This window comes from Herpailurus yagouaroundi, unplaced genomic scaffold (assembly GCF_014898765.1).
Source record: "Herpailurus yagouaroundi ecotype Mexico unplaced genomic scaffold, PumYag 28, whole genome shotgun sequence".
Lineage (NCBI taxonomy): Eukaryota > Metazoa > Chordata > Mammalia > Carnivora > Felidae > Herpailurus > Herpailurus yagouaroundi.
The window spans coordinates 37,864,342-37,881,169 of NW_024412376.1; the positions used below are offsets into that span (position 1 = coordinate 37,864,342).

Here is a 16,828-nt window from a genome sequence, read left to right on the forward strand (position 1 = left end):
AGCCACAAACCTCTCCAACTCCCCGCTAGGAGGAGTCACACCTCCCGACCCAGAAACCCTCCCACCCTCTCCTCTAGTTCTCCTTCCCTCCCCTCCCCGCCAGAGTTCCGGCAGCCTTCGAGTAGCAGTGCTCACTGGGAATAGTAGTCTTCCGGTGTGAGGCTAAGGAGTTTTATCCATTTCTAGAACTACGCTTCCCAGAGAGCCTCGCGGCAGAGGAAAGCTGTGTCACCTGACCAAGACTCTGGCGGGGCAATGGCGGCGCCCATGCTGCGCGGGTGCTGCCTTAGAAGGTGTTGGGCTTTTGCCTGCATTGACAGCGGTTCTTGCCACGGAAGAGGGGCTGCGACTGGGTTCACGTCCAGCGGGAAAAGGGGACAGAGCTTCGTGGCTCAGCAGCCCCTCCTCACGGCCCAGAAGTCAAGGAAAGGGTATACTATTTCATACCATTACTGCCCACTTAGGTGTGAGGTGGAACTGCCGGAGTGGGGAGGTGGTGACCACTACAGCCTGGCTTCAGTCTAGACGTTTTGTGGGCGGGGGGGTTGGACTGTAACCTGAAACCTAAATGAAAGAGCAACACGAGCCCTTTGTCAGCCTCGCCTCCGCACTAAATCATCAAATAGATAAGCATATTTGAGGAATTCGCGAGTGTAAAATCTCAGGTGTTTTCTTGAATGTAAAACTACACACACCGAAGTGTGGATTCAGTCACTTTACTAATAGCACTACCAGTGGGGTCCGTGACAATAAGCGGGATCTTATTTAGCTGACATTTATTTAGCGCTACTGTGGGAGAAGTGTTTTCAAAGTAGAGAGGGATCCTTTACCTACAAGCTCTGGATGGTGGTGGCTTAATATTGTCAGAAAACTCCACCTATCTGTGGAGGTGTTTAATGTTGAACGTTTTCTAGACCTAGGAGGATGCAGCCAATTCAAGAGATCTTCCTTCTGATTAGAGAGCTTTGCTTCGTTTGTTAAATAGCCTCTAAACAGCTGTTTATACTTTATAAGACTTAAGTAGTTTCTTTTTAAATACAGAAACAGAAGGCACGTGTTTGGTAATCACTATATCCTTTGAGACAGTTAAGTTGGCATTATATTTGCTTTTCTGTTGGAGCGACAGAAGGAAAATGTCCAGAAACGTTCAACTTCTATTCCTTTTATAAATTAGATCGTCCGACTGTAAATGGAAAGTATTTTTTCTGTCATGTAATGAAACTTAAAAAAAAAAAAAAACTTTTGAGTAATGTTTTAGCAAATGCAGACTTTCTGATGAGTTTTTCATTTAATTCCTCTCAGTAGCAGGCAGCGCTTCCAAACTTTAAAAGGAAGGACTTAATCTTCTCACAGTACTATAGATAGAGAACTTGTGTTGAAATGATTGGAACAAAACCCAATACATGCAAACAAAAACCTAGATAATATAGGAAATTGCATGGGAGCAAAGCAGAATAGGAACAGAACATGGGAGGAGTATGTGTAAACATGCATTGTCCAGGATGTATGATTTCAGAAGGAATAAGCACACTTACAAGAACCTGGAGAGATTTGTGTATGGAATGTTCATATAGACCCAATAGAGTAGGAGTGGCCAGATAGAGATTATTATAGCATTTAACAGCTTCTTAGATTTTGATAGCAATCAAGCATAAACAAACAGGAACCTGAAACTGTATCTGGGGAATTGAAAAAAAAACAAAGCCACATCTTACAGTTTAATGTTTTCATTTGCACAAAATTCCCAGGAAGAGTATGATTTAGTGATGATTTATTATATCTGTGTCACTCTTACCATTTTACTTGCAAGCCATTGCATGATGGAGAATTTCCTTTCCTTTTTAAATAAGATATACAACTATTTATTTATCATTATTTCTCTAGAAGTAAAAGCATAATGTTTATGTTAATTCTAAAATATTTGCAAGATCAGCTTTCATTTACTGAGTCATTAATTGGGGAAAGACAGTTAATGTAGAAAATGCTGCTTTTCACTGAAGTCAGCCAAGCAGATGTCACGTGATACCCATTTCTAAATTGTTTCAGGACGCCAAATTGTTTCTTCATCACCTTCCTTTGTACAATGAGTTTCCTTATGCCATGTTGTAAATGCATTTTATCTTGCTGGTCTTGTAGATGTTCACTATGGATTGCTTTTGATTCAGTGATCAATACAATATGACATATTTTTAAATATAAGGATCTAAAATTTTAATAAGTTAAAAAATATGAAATTAATACGTATGGTTTAGGGTTGTAGAAATTCATGCATAGTTGCAGATCCAACTACTTCTTAACCATTTTTTTTTTCTCTTTAGTGAACACAAATGGGCAGCTGTGGTAGGTTTGGAAATTCATGCCCAGATTGCCTCCAACTCTAAACTCTTCTCTGGATCTCAAGTCCACTTTGCAGCACCTCCAAATTCTTTGGTATCTTTTTTTGATGCATCTCTGCCTGGAACTCTGCCGGTAAGGTTTTTGTTTAATCATATTTCATTAGAAAATGCTTATGTTTTATTGGACGTAGATAACGATTTCCTTGTTTTAACATCTTGGCACAATTCTTAGAAAGTACTTGTTTAGAGATTTGGAGTGAAGTAGGATGAACTAAATGTTTTCTAAAGACCCATCTCTGTAATTCTGTTTCTAAATCTAAATGTCATCCATTTATTCATACATGTATTCACTCATTTCACACACATTTAAAAAAATTTTTTTTTCAATGTTTATTTATTTTTGGGACAGAGAGAGACAGAGCATGAACGGGGGAGGGGCAGAGAGAGAGGGAGACACAGAATCGGAAACAGGCTCCAGGATCTGAGCCATCAGCCCAGAGCCTGACGCAGGGCTCGAACTCACGGACCGCGAGATCGTCACACACATTTTTAAATGTCTACTAAATACCAGACCCTGTGCTATGAACTGGAACACAAAGATGAGGGGCATTCCTTGCCTTTGAGGAGTTTAAAGACTAGGTGGGGAGAAGTGTCTTACAAACAAGTAGAGTAGTGTGTGATTATGCCTGTGAAGGCGATATGAAGGACATGGTTTTGGAACCCAGAGTGGGGACATCTAATTTTGTAAGAGAAGGATTATTGTGAGAAATTGGGGTATGAGTATGATTGGAAAGCTTGTTGAAACAGGTGGTGTCTGAGGTATCTGAGAAGCCAGATAGGAGTTAGGTAAATGAAGGAGGAGAAGGACTCTGGTCACAGAAAACAACATATGTCACATGATATTATAGTGTAAGGTTCATAATGATTGTGATTATTGAAAATTAAGTGGTCAATAGTAGAAAAAGTCAACCACAGTATACATTGAATTAAGTACTTATTTACTCACTTTCACTTAAACCCAGGGAATGACTAGGTCCAGTGTACTCAGTCAGCAAGATTGTTATCATATAATTTCATACAGTTAAGTGGATTTTTAAGAAAAGGATGGAAGGAACAATATGAATATTTGAGGTAATCAATAAATCATAGTCTGTGCGGGATATACAATATCCACTGGGTGTGGGATTTCCTGCCATCCTTGGAGGGAGTGTGTATAGATAGATGGTGGGAACTGACAGGGAGAGGGAAGGATGGGTGAATTCTGCACTAACATGTGAATACAAGTGAAAGCTGGTTGATGTGACCATTGGCAGACTTGCAGAGATGGAGGTTTACTTTTCTCAGAGTCACTGTCCAGAGTAGAAGGTTATGGGCAATGCCTCCAATGTGCCTGCTATACCCTGGGCTTTGATTCTACTGGGCAGTGTCTCTTGTGCTTTTTGTTGTGGAGGACTCCCATCCCTGCAAACCCTATCCAGGCTCACCTTTGATTTGCTGTTGGGTCTTTCTGGAGGAAAGACAGATAAAGGGATGTCTGTCCCTCCCTCCCTCCGACTTAGAGTGTCTGTCTGTGGAAAAATAATTTTTGTTTGGGAAGAGACAATTTGTCAGTTACAAACGTATGAGTTCCTGTTTGGGCAGAGATGCAGATATAGTAGAAATAGAGTAATATCTGTTCAGACAAGTGAAATGGAAAGCAGTTCATCATAACACCTCTCCTTTTTTCCTTCTGAGCTCAAAACTTTTTTTCACCATATGGTAGTTCATTATCAAGAGGCTACACATAACCTCTGATTTCTTTCTAGGTTTTTGCAGCTGGGAATACAGAATCCAACAAAGTATTTATTATAGTGCACATTTAGAAATAGATCTATTTGCAGATAGGTATGTTTTCTATAAATAGGCTTTCATTTGTGGCTAAATGTGGTCAAATATTAGAGACAATTTAAAATAACTAAAATGTCAACATGCTTTGAAAGACTTCTTGCTATACACCAAAGAAGAAGGTGCTTGCCCAGTGATAAGCATAGCAAGAAAACAGTGAAGGTGTTTGGGACATTTAAGTGGGTGAAAGCAGACATGAAATCAAGGGCAAAATTTTTATTAGTCCTGTTTTTCTTAATATTGGAGAGATTTGAGAATACTTAAATATGTATGACTTATAGTCAACAATAAGATATTCCATACTTAAAAACTGTGTTAAGAAGGTAGATTTCATCATAAGTATTCTTACTGCAATAAAATAAAATTTTTAAAAATGCTGATGAGGAACCAATGAAGAAGAGCTAAAAACAGTTAGAGGCTTGAACATATGCATTGTAATCGGTCTCTCTCCCTACCCCAAAGAAACCCCACTGAAATTACAGTAAAAGAATTTAAAAGTTATAAACCTATAAGAGAGTGGGAGACCAGAATACATGAGAGATGGTAGATGGAGGAGGGACTGACTTAGCAGAGCTGAATTAAGTATAACCCAAGAAAGGGCCGCTAGTGAGGAGTGAGACGGCATGCCCTTCGTAGCCTCAGAAGTGGTCAGGATATGGGATCCTTAATTATTGTGGAAGGCCAGGGAGAGGTGGAAACAAGGGATTGATTCTGAGTCTGGATATGGAGCAGTTAGACTTAACGTCCTCTCCCCTGACCCTCTGTAGCTGCCCCACTCCCCACAGGAATCTATAGTTTTAGGAAAAATTCAACTGGTAACACATTCTCCCTGGGACCCCAGGCAGAGGAAAGACACTGATGTTAGAGATTGTCTACACTTTAGACTCCAGGGCCTGCCCAGTGCTTTTCTCTACACTGTTTGGGGACCTCAGGCAACCTTGTATAGCCATCACTCCCCTTCCCCAAGCAGGAATTTGCAGGAACTTGTTTGGAGATTACATGTCCCTGGAATGAAAAGCTTCAGATACTGAAATTTGGAGTGGTAGGGGTCTCTATAAACAAAACTGCCTGGTCACCTGATCGTCCTAGAATGCAGGCCACTGGTCAACAAGTCTTGGATACTTAGGTTGAACTTGTAATCAGCATTTTAGTACCCTACTTCAAAATACAGACCGATGGCCAAAAATCACTAGACTTTTGAGGAGATTCTCCTACATAATGGAGACAGCCCCAAATAAAAAGACTAAAAGAAATAAGAGGCAGCAGATAATGCACCAGGTAAAAGAATACCTTAAAAATTAAAAGCTTTTATAAATATCCTCAGATAAAAAAGGTAGCTGCACCTTTGAGATAAGAGCATGATAGTACTTTTTAAAAATAATCAGAACTAAAGCTCCAAGAAATTAAAATTATGATGACAAAAAAATCCAGAGGAGTTAGAAGATAAAGTTAAGAAAATCTTCCAAAAAGTGTAACACAAATACAGTGAACTGGACAGTTGGGGATAAAATTAGAAGATTAGAGAATCAGTCTAGGATGTCCAACATCTGATTCATAGAAGTTCCAGAAGACAGAAGAGAGACCATAGACAAGAAGAAACTATCAAATAACACAGATTAATTTCCCAGAACGGAAGGACCTGAATCTTCAAATGGGAAGGGCCTGCCAAGGACCCAGTGCGAGGAACAAAAAGAGTCTCACATATAGGCATGTCATCATGAAGTGTAGGAACGCCTGGAATAGAGGTAAGATACTGGAACTTACATAAAAAAGAAAAGAAAGGTCACGTGCAAAGGACTGGGAATCAGAAAGTCATCAGACTTCTATTTTTTTTTTTAATTTTTAAAGGTTTATTTATTTTGAGAGAGAGAGAAAGAGAATGAGTGGGAGAGGGGCAGAGAGAGAAGGAGAAAGAATTCTAAGCAGGCTCCTTGCTGTCAGCGTACAGCCCAAGGCAGGGCTCAAACTCACAAACCGTGGGATCATGATGTGAGCCAAGATCAAGAGTCAGATGCTTAACGGACTGGGCCACCCAGGCACCCCATAAAGTCATCAGAATTCTTAGAAGCAGTGCTTAAAACTGGAAGAGAATGAAATGGTATCTTAAAAAAAAAAATCTTAGAAAAAAATGGTTCTAATTTAGAATTCTGTATCCACTATCAACTGTGACAGTAGAATAATAATATTTTCAGACAGGTTCTCAAAAACTTGGCCTTTTACTATCATGAAAACCTACTGGAGTAATGGAGAGGTTCCAGATTGCCAGCCCTGCAGCAGGCCCCAGGGAATCTGGTGGGACAGCAGGATGGATGGCTCCAGAACAGAGCCATTTCGAGAAAGAATGGGTAGCTGGGTGGGAATAGCAAATATCTAATGTTTGTGTAGATACAAGATTTTACATATAGAGTCTTTGAGAATAATAAGCAATAAGTAAAGTGAAAAATATGAAGCAAATAATGAAATAAAGACTTGTCAACTCCAGAAAAAACACAGCGTTCAAGAAAGGAAATGTGATCATAGTACACTTACCAGCTTAGCCAAGAAACCCATTTACTTAATAATAATAGAAGAACCAACTACCGATTTAACAAAAGCTGATATAACTAGGATTTGGGGAAATAAAAGAACTAAATTCTTATCTACCATTATCAGAAGTCACATTCCAAATTGATAAGGCAAGAAAAAAATAAGAATATGCTCTAGGAACAGTTTTGGTCACAGATTCAGGGAGGCCCCTTTCTGCTTTCCAGGCCCTAAGTTGGTAGATTGGTTTTTGTTTTTGTTTTTTTGGCTTTTATTTATTTATTTTTTTAATTTTTACAAATAAGGCAATGAGTGAAAAATTTAGAGTTCTCAAGAGACAAATTAGTCAAAAGGGTTTTCAGTGACGTATTAAGAAATTTTATGTAAAAGTAATATTAAGTAATCAAATATTAACCTCTGCTGGTTTCTCAGCCTTCTGCTAGTGAAATATCTTTTTTTGTTCCCAAAGTCCAAATAGTGACAGACTCCCCCCCACACTCCCTACCTGTGATTCCCATCCTTACCATGCTTTTAGGAGGAACAGGCTCATCTATATTCTAGATTATTCATACCCAAATTTATGCATGTCGTGGGAGTATGTGCTTTCCTGGAGGTGAAGTGACCTACCTACCTACCTACCAGTTTGACTTTTTGGACTTTAACATTACTCAGCTCACCATGGGATTGGACTGAAGAGTGGCATATTTTGTTCCTGAATAGAAATGTAGTAAAATAGGAAGCATGGGTAAATTCTAAGAGGCAAAGTAAGATAAAAATACTGCAAAATATCTTGCCTTATAACTTTATTTAAATTATCTCCTGGGGGGCACCTGGGTGGTTCAGTCAGGCGTCCGACATTTGGTTTTGGCTCAGGTTTGTGGGTTTGAGCCCCATGTCGGGCCGCATGCTGACAGTGCAGAACCTGTTTGGGATTCTCCCTCCCTGTCCCTCTGCACCTCTCCTGCTTGCGCGCTCGCGCTCCGGCGCTCTCTCGCTCTCTCTCCCTCTCTCTCTCTCTCAAAATAAATAAACACTAAAAAAAAAAATTATCTTGTAGGAATGAAATTGGCCAAGTCTTGGGGCTCCATGTTCTAAAACAAGAACACCGTGTCATTAGGACAGCTATCAACTCTGTCTTTTCCCCAGATGAAGGAAGGATTGTCACTTGGCAAATGGCCAGCAGCCTTGGCCAGCAGGTGATGGATTTTTCCAAAGGTCCCCTGGCACTGCATATTACTTAAAAATAGGAAGATAAATATGACAAGACAGCTCAAAGATCTGAAAGTGGTGCTGCCAGGGAACAGGACTGGCGGGTGAGGGCAGCAAGAGCTGCTGGTTTTCATTATAAATTATTTCAAAATACCTGCCTGTAATAAATTGTTAAACAACTAAAAGTTAGTTGTAAAGGAGCAACATATAGATAAGAGGAAATTATTGATAGAATCAAGTTCCTGAGAAAGCAAGAAATATCTTCAGAGCACAGGAAGAAGGACAGCTTTCCGTCTGTAATCTCGCGGAAGATGGTCCCTCCAACCCATCTGTAAAGGCAACTTTTTAGTTTGGGTTGTGGAAGGTTGAGGAATCTCCCATCTGGTTTTTCCCTTTCCTAGCAAACACTGTTTCTTATATCTCACACTCCTTTTTGGAGCTCTTTCCTGCCTGAGTCAGTATCCCTTGCATTCTGGGTCTGTGGGTGATTCAGTCTCTCAGTTTTGCTGGGCCTCTAGTCGTTTCTAGCTCTTGAATGATAGCACAGAATTCTAAGTTGACAGTTATTTCCCCTCAGCACACTGAAGACATGATTCCATTGTCCTCAGGCATCTATTATTGCTGATGAGAAGTCTGCATCCTTTGTAAGTAATCTGATTTTTTTCTCTGATAGCTGTAGCCAGGACATGTCTAGGTGTGGATTTGTTTTTATTTATTCTGCTCAGTACCCAGTATGATTTTTCCACTTGAAGACTCTACCCTGGATTGTGGAGGTATCTCTGCGGGATGAATTCATGGCAGCCTCTACCAAGGCCCATTGGGCTTTATTAAACAAACTGTTTCCATGTTACTTTCTCAGCTCCTGAATATCACTCAGCTTGGATAGTGCCAACATTCAAGCCACACCCATGCTAGGTACAGGGCCAGGGGCCCTGATTTCTCAACACTTTCTTTTCACTTTGGCCTTGAGGCAGGTGGCCTGTTCCATATCCACTCCTATAGTTGGTGGCAGAACATTTTCTGCCTGGACCAGGATTTTGTGGTTCCCATCTCCCTGCCCCAGGTGTCTCACAACCTCGACTTTTGCTCCTAGGGCAGGGGTGGGGGTTAGGGGGGAGGGGCTTTAAGTGGCCAACATCTGGTATCCTCTCCGCCTGGTGAACAATAATGATAGTAGTAAAATCAACTGACATTTACCGAGTGCATGGTATGTGGCAGGGACTGTTCGAGGTGCTTTCTTCATATGTGTCAACCTTTTTTAATCTCATAATAACTATATCAGACAGTTCTCGTCATCATCCCAATTAGAAAGTAAGTGGAGAAGCTAGATACAAACCCAGTAGTCTGCCTTCCAGGTTCAAACCTGTAACCCCTTTGCCATCCTATCTCTTATAGTGACCCTTGGGTGATACATGGCTTTAAGCTCCACTACTGCCATGGAACCCCAGTTTCCTTTCTGGCTTTTGAACTTAGCTGTGTGTGTGTGTGTGTGTGTGTGTGTGTGTGTGTGTGTGTGTGTGTGTATTTATAAATTTGTACATTTATATAATGTCTGTGTGTATAGATACAGTACTTGTTTTCATCCACCATGTCCCCTCCAACCCCAGTGTATCTGTACTCCCAGCTATCTATCACTTAGGCTGCTATTTTGACCAGTGATTACAACCCCAGCCCCCTGCCCCTATTCTGATTGATGACTCTTCTGAATGTTTCTTAGGACCACAGGCATTTTATCTTCTTATTTTACCGTTAGTTTTAGAATTATATGGAATCCCATCATAAATCTTCAGACTGAAAAGGTCATTCAGCCCATTTTCTTGCTTATAGGCAGGATTACAGCTAAACTAAGGACAGCATTCTTTGTTTTTATTAGCAGGGATTCAGCCTCACTCATTACTTTGACCTAGTAAAACCTCTTACTCTGGTATAGAATCTTCCTTAACTTATTGAATAATTATTCACCTATAGAACTTAAGCGAATCTTAGGTTATCTGCCTAGAGTTTACTATTTCCTACTTATCAGTGTCATCTCGATTTCTCTACTTATAATACTTTTATGAGATGTGAAATGGGAAGAACAATAGGAAAGGAAACATACTTGTTTGAGAAAATGTCAAATTTACAACTCTTGTAATTTGCTAATGTTTCTAGTAAGGGTGAGATTTCATCAAGTTTGTTTGAAATTTGTGCTTGTGCAAACCTGCTTGGACACACACACACACCCACCCACCCTTCAGTCTGTTACTTGAAATGCTTGCCCCCTCCTAGTGTCAATCCCTATGCAGGAGAGAGCAAAGAGAACATTCTGCCTCTGTTGATGCCAGCTGGTAGGTTGCTCAGCTATGGCCAGTAGATAGCTACTTCTGATAATCAGGCTGCGCCACAGTTAGATTAATTAAGAACTAGTGACTCTGCTCTTGTTTTCCTTGTTTGAAAGCTCTTATCTGTACATAACACCGAGCCCCCTAGTAACTGTAAATGTCTATTGTTTCCAGAACAGGGGAAAGGGTTGTAAAAAACTGTTTTCCACACGTAGGCAAGAATATTCTCCTCTTTTCTCAGGATTAACCTGTCTAAAAAAGCATTTGAGGTTTTACATATCAAAGATGTTTGGAATTGGCTCTGGCAGCTGTGGAATGGAAACTGGAAGATTGTTTCCCATATTTTACAAAACTTTCTTTTATGCCTAAGAGTATATACAGTTGACCCCCAAACACAGGGGTTAGAGGCACAGAGTCAGAAATCCACATATAACTTTTGACTCCCCAAGAACATATCTACTAATAGCCTGCTGTAGACCAGAAACCATACTAATAACATAAATAGTCAAGTAACACATATTTTGTAGATTATATGTATTATGTGTTATTTGTATAATAAGTCTTCTAGAAAAGAAAATGTTAGTAAGAAAATTATAAGCAAAGGAAATTTATTTGTCATATTCTCCTGTATTTGTCGGAAAAATTCCACATGTAAGTGTACTTGCACAGTTCAAACCTATGTTGTTCAAGGGTTAACTGCATTACTATTAACAAGAAGAGAATGGAAGAGGGGGAAAGATATGATGTCAATATATCTGAGATGATGCCTGCCCTCTGGAAACTAACAAACGATGGAGAGATGATGCTTTATATTAGAGATTCATACTTGAACATGTATGCCACGTTGCACCATAAGGGATCTTGGCCCTTAAAGAAATGATGATGTGAATACTTTGTAAAATACTTTGAGATTAATTTAATTTTTAAATTTCTTATGGCATATTTATTTAAAGTTAGCTGTCAATATCCTAGCTCTCTGAACATAGCAGATACTAGTAATTACTTTTGTTTTGAAGGACCTAATAGATTTAGAAATACTTGACTAGTTCTAGAGAGCATTAGGCTGAAGTGCTTCCTGACTCTTAATTCTAAACGTAATTATAAAAGTTGTTAACTCAAAACTTCTAAACGAAATAGAAATTCAAGAACACAGCATTAGGGAAGTGTTTAAATGCATACATTTATAATCAGATCTATATTTACCTCTCTGTCCATTCATACTAGATTATGTTAAGTTATTTGACTAAGAAGACAAAATGTGACAGTTTTCTATTAAAATATTTTTCCATTTCAATGATTTGCTTTAATGTAATCTGTAGAACTTATAATTACATTATATTCTCAGTCTTTAATCTTGTCAGTCATTCTCAGAGTCACTTTGATGGTTTTCCTTCCTTCTTTTGTAAAATAGGGTGTTCCAGGGGTGAGGAGTTTTGCCCTATGACCCTTGTCCCTATAAAAGTGGTGTGTCTGTGAGTTCAGACACACAAATGTGGAAAAGTTCCCTTTCAGCTCCTAAACTCTTCTGATGGTCCAACACTTGCCTTATGATGTCAGTAACTGGCTATCTCCCATGAACTCAGATGACTCATGAGGGTGATGGACTCACATGTTCAGTAGGCAGTATGACCTCCTCTCCCCTCACGTCGGAATCATTTGACTCCTTCCCTGCCATGGATCTTTTCCCAGCTCTCTGTAGATTCTTGAAAGCCTCTCTCTTCACGACCATTTTCACCTCCCCTACCCTGTAGCAGTCTTACCTGCAGTATTCCCCACGTGAAGTCTGACTGTATTAATAATAAGGCTTCTACTTTGTATCAGTATATATTTGTTTTGTATAGTTGATTGACCATCCTTCTTGTGTATATTGTTTATAGCAATTTATGTGTTTGATTATAAGTTTCCAAAAAGCAGTTCATGGACCTTTCTTGGGATGCTTGACAGTACCTTGCATATAACATGTATATAACACCGTGAATAGATATTTCTCTATATAATTGCAGGCACATACATGAGGAGTCCATATGAAATAAAGTTCTAGGTGTCTAAAACCCTTTTGCCATTTTTTAACCTCTTTATGGGAATCTTTCTGAAGTATATTTTATACTTTCCCACTTTTGCATAGGGTATATTGAACATATAAGCTAACCTCTTGATTACTCAAGGTCATCAGCAACGTCAGTTATTGGTCAGTGTTGTAATATAATGCTGCCTTCAAAGGCTGTTGAGGTGTGTAAACCTATCTGATCCTACAGTAAATGGATCAGATACAGTAAAAGCCATCTTTTTAGGTTTCATATTGCGGTCTTTTTCCTTGCTATTATAGTTATCTACCCCTCACCTTTTTTTAAGCTGCTGTTAGTATATTTGACTCAAGGAGCCCCTTCTTGCTCATTTTCTGCTTGTCAATCATTGCTTCTCATCTGCTGTAGCCCAGAAAGCCTGATTATTCACTTGCTATTGTAAGTAAGAACAAGGCTCTACACAGAGATCTGTTCTACAATATAAACTACATGAGTGGTAAGAAGCTTGTTAGCTTCTTAAAGTTATAAACAGTAGGAGAATGGAATAGAAAGAGATCCTGGAAATTATTCAATTTAGTCCTTTTAATTTACAGATGAGAGAGCTGCTGTTGTGACTTGACCACAGTCACACAACTGCTTTGTGTCCCAGTCAGATTAGAACTCATGCTTAGCTTCCAGTCTATATTCCACCATTATCGGAATTGCTGGTAGGCATTGTTATTTTGCAGGTATTTGTATATTTCAAAACATAATACCATTGACAGATGTGTATGTAATATGTTTACATGTGCATCCACATGCTGATAGACAGAGAGGCATTGACTATTTAGCATTGACACTGATATTATGCACTGTTTCTAATGACAGTGTCCACTGGGTGAGAGATCTAAATCTGGAGAGAGAGAAAAGAGGGAAAGAGTGCTGATTCCGAAGAAGAAATGGAGAAAAGAAAATCTAACCTAATTAGTCTTTCTCCAGACCCACCATTAAGGGAGCAGCTGTAGCTCTGGGCAGCTCTCAGCTGTACATATCACCATGCAAATACTGATTATAATGAAACATTTTTTTAGGATCTTTACTATATGCTTCCTCCAGGAAAATTTTCTCTACATTTTCTTTTGGTTCACGAATTCCCTGTTATGTCTGCTCTGCTTTTCAATATATCCATTGAGGTTTTTTTTTTTTTTCTTCTGAGAGTATCTTCCATATATAGAAATTTGGTTTTTTCCTTTAAATGTCTCCTGACTTTTTAAAAAAATTTTTTAATCTTTATTTATTTTTGAGAGAGAGAGAGACAGACAGACCAACAGAGTGTGAGCGGGGGCAGGGGGTTGGACAGAGAGAGGGAGACACAGAATCCAAAGCAGGCTCCAGGCTGCGAGCTGTCAGCACAGAGCCCAACATGGGGCCCTAATGCACAAACCATGAGATCATGACCTGAGTCGAAGTTGGACGCTTAACCGACTGAGCCACCCAGGTGCCCAAATGTCTCCTTGTCTTTTAAAAAATACTGCCTTTTTTGTGTATTCAGTTTTTGAATTCTTTAGTAATTTCATGTATTTTTGAAAGGTTTTTTTTCCTTGGGAGAGAGAGAAAGAGAGCGCACATGTGCAGGAGAGGGAGCAGAGAATCCCAAGTAGGTTCTGTCAATGTAGAGCAGAGCCCAACACCGGGTTTGATCTTGCAAACTGAACTATGAGATCATGACCTAAGCTGAAACCAAGAGTCTCATAGTGTTCAGAGTACAGATCTTTCACCTCCTTGGTTACATTTATTCCTAGATATGTTATTCTTTTTGATGCAATTATAAATGGGATTGTTTTCTTATATTCTTTTTCTGGTATTTCATTCTAATAAAAACACAACCAATTTCCGTATATTAATTTTGTATCCCTCAATGACATTTGTTAATTCTAATAGTTTTTTGTTGGAGTCTTTAAGGTCTTCTATATATAGTATCATGTCATCTACAAATAGTGGCAGTTTTTCTTCTTTCTTTTTTTTTTTAAGTTTATTTATTTATTTATTTATTTATTTATTTATTTATTATTTTTTTTTTGTTTTGAGAGAGAGAGAGAATCCCAAGCAGGCTGAGTGCTGTCAGCACGGAGCCCGACTTGGGGCTCGATCTCATGAACCATCAGATCATGACCTGAGCCAAAATCAAGAATCGGACATTTAATGGACTGAGCCACCCAGGTGCCCCAGTTTTTCTTCTTACCAGTTTGGATGTCTTTTTTTTCCCTTGTCCCATTGCTATGACTAGGACTTCCGGTAATGTGTATTGATTATGATGTTAGCTGTGGGTTTGTCCTATATAGTCTTTATTATGTTGAGGTACATTGCCTATATACCCATTTGTTGTGAGAGTTTATCATAAATGGTGTTGAATTTTGTCAAATACTTTTTCTACATTTGTTGAAATGATCATATTGTTTTTATCCTTCATTTTGTTAATGTGGTATATCACGTTAATTGTTTTTTGCAGACATTGAACCATCCTTGCATCCTTGGAATAAATCCCATTTGATTGTGGTATGACCCATTAAATGTGTCATTGAATTTGGTTTGCTAACATTTTGTTGAGAATTTTTGAATCTATGTTCATGAAAGATATTGCCCTTTAATTTTCTTTCTTTCCTCTTTTTTTTTTTTTTTTTGTAGTATCTTTGGTTTGGTACTGAACTAATGCTGGACTCTCAGAATGAATTTGGAAGCATTCCTTCAGTTTTTTGGAATAGTTTGAAAAGGATAGGTGTTAACTGTTCTTTAAATGTTTGGTAGAATTTACCCACGAAGCTGTCTGGTTCTGGACTTTTGTTTCTTCGGGAGTTTTTGGTTACTGATTCAATTTCATTATTAATAATTGGTCTGTTCACATGTTCTATTTCTTCCTGATTCAGTTGTGGAAAGTTGTGTGTTTCTAGGAATTTATCCATTTCCTCCATGTTGTTCAGTTTGCAGGTGTATAATTGTAGTGGTCTGTCAAAATCTTTAGTATTTCTGTGATATAAGTTTCTCTTTCATTTCTGATTTTATTTGAGTCCTTTTTTTTTCTGGGTAAGTCTCACCAAAGGTTTATTAATTTTGTTTTATCTATTTTTTCTGTTTTTGTTTTTATTAAGACACATTTTTTTTCATAAATAATTTATTGTCAAGTTAACTAACATACAGAGTATGTAGTGTGCTCTTGGCTTCAGGAGTAGAGTCCCATGATTCATCACTTAAATGCAACACCCAGTGCTCATCCCAACAAGACCTCCTCCTCAATGCCCATCACCCACTTACCCCTCCTCCCCAACCCCCCCCCCCCCCCATTCCCCACATCAACTCTAAGTTTGTTCTCTGTATTTAAGAGTCTCTTATGGTTTGGGTCCCTCTCAGTTTGTAACTTTTTTTTTTTCCTTCCCTTCCTCTATGGTCTTCTGTTAAGTTTCTCAAATTCCACATATGGGTGAGAACATATGATATCTTTCTCTGACTGACTTCACTTAGCATAATATCCTGCAGTTCCATCCACATTGTTGCAGATGGCAAGATTTCATTGTTCACATAGCTGTTCAAGGCTAGCTGTGGGTGTGGCTGAGTGGGAGCAGTTTTGGAGGAGTATTAGTCTCAAATGAGCTACCTGCCAGTTATGGCAGGGTGGGAGCTGCTTTGGGGATTTGCTGGTCCTGACAGAGTCTGCCTATTGGGTATGGCAGAGTAGGAGCCATTATGGAGGGACATCTGTCAAGGCTAGCAGGTTGGGTGTGGCAGGTCCATGGAGGAACACAGGGGCAGGGTGAACAGTGCTCGCAAGAACTGGCTCTGGCCAGCAGTGGGCCAGCTAGGTAGAATCAGGGCAAGAAGAATAGTGCTTGCCAGTGCTTCTGTTCCTGGAGAATATTCCTACAGATCCCTGCCTCTTTCACATGCCCTAAAACTCATCATACATCTACTTCACATATGGCCCGGGTACTTTTCCATCTTCTGCCTCTGTGCTCAGTCTCCAAGCAAGTTAGCTTATGCATAGACCCTTTAAGAGAAGACACTTGGTTTCCTATATCTCTGGCTCCCTTGGAGGTAAGCCCCACTCATTTTCAAAACTCCTAGAGTTAAGCCCCACTGGTTTTCAAAGCTCAGCATTATGGGGGGCTCATCTTCCCAGTATAGTGCCCCAGGGTAGGGGGTGTCTGATGTGAATCTTTTTTTGTATTTATTTATTTATTTATTTATTTATTTATTTATTAAATATTTACTTAGAGAATCCCAAGCATACTCCATGCTGTCAGCACAGAGCCTGACGTGGAGCTTGATCTCATGAACTGTGAGATCATGACCTGAGCTGAAATCCAGTCAGATGCATAACCAGCTGAGCCACCCAGGCGCCCCCGGTGTGGATCTGGAACCCCTCACTCCTCAAGGAGGATCTCCACACGTGTGATATTACTCCCGCTTGTGGATCCCACATCAGTGGTGGAGGACCCAATACACATCTCTCCCCCTCCTACCCTTCTCGCTGTGGCTGTTTATAACTTTAGCTGTGGAA

The 16,828-nt window shown here is 39.4% G+C and overlaps 1 protein-coding gene across 4 annotated transcripts in view; it reads left to right on the plus strand.

Annotated features, from left to right (window-relative positions):
- Nucleotides 1-220: 220 nt before the first annotated feature.
- Nucleotides 221-16,828, plus strand: part of GATB (glutamyl-tRNA amidotransferase subunit B) — an 84,024-nt gene continuing 67,416 nt past the window's right edge. For 3 of the 4 annotated variants that reach the window (XM_040472455.1, XM_040472461.1, XM_040472478.1), the window contains exons 1-2: nucleotides 222-431; nucleotides 2,319-2,469. In XM_040472455.1, the coding sequence (XP_040328389.1) occupies nucleotides 256-431; nucleotides 2,319-2,469 (327 nt within the window). In that variant the 5' untranslated portion in view covers nucleotides 222-255. Of the gene's footprint in view, nucleotides 432-2,318; nucleotides 2,470-16,828 lie in introns of all 4 variants that reach the window. The other variant, XM_040472468.1, reaches the window with a different exon arrangement.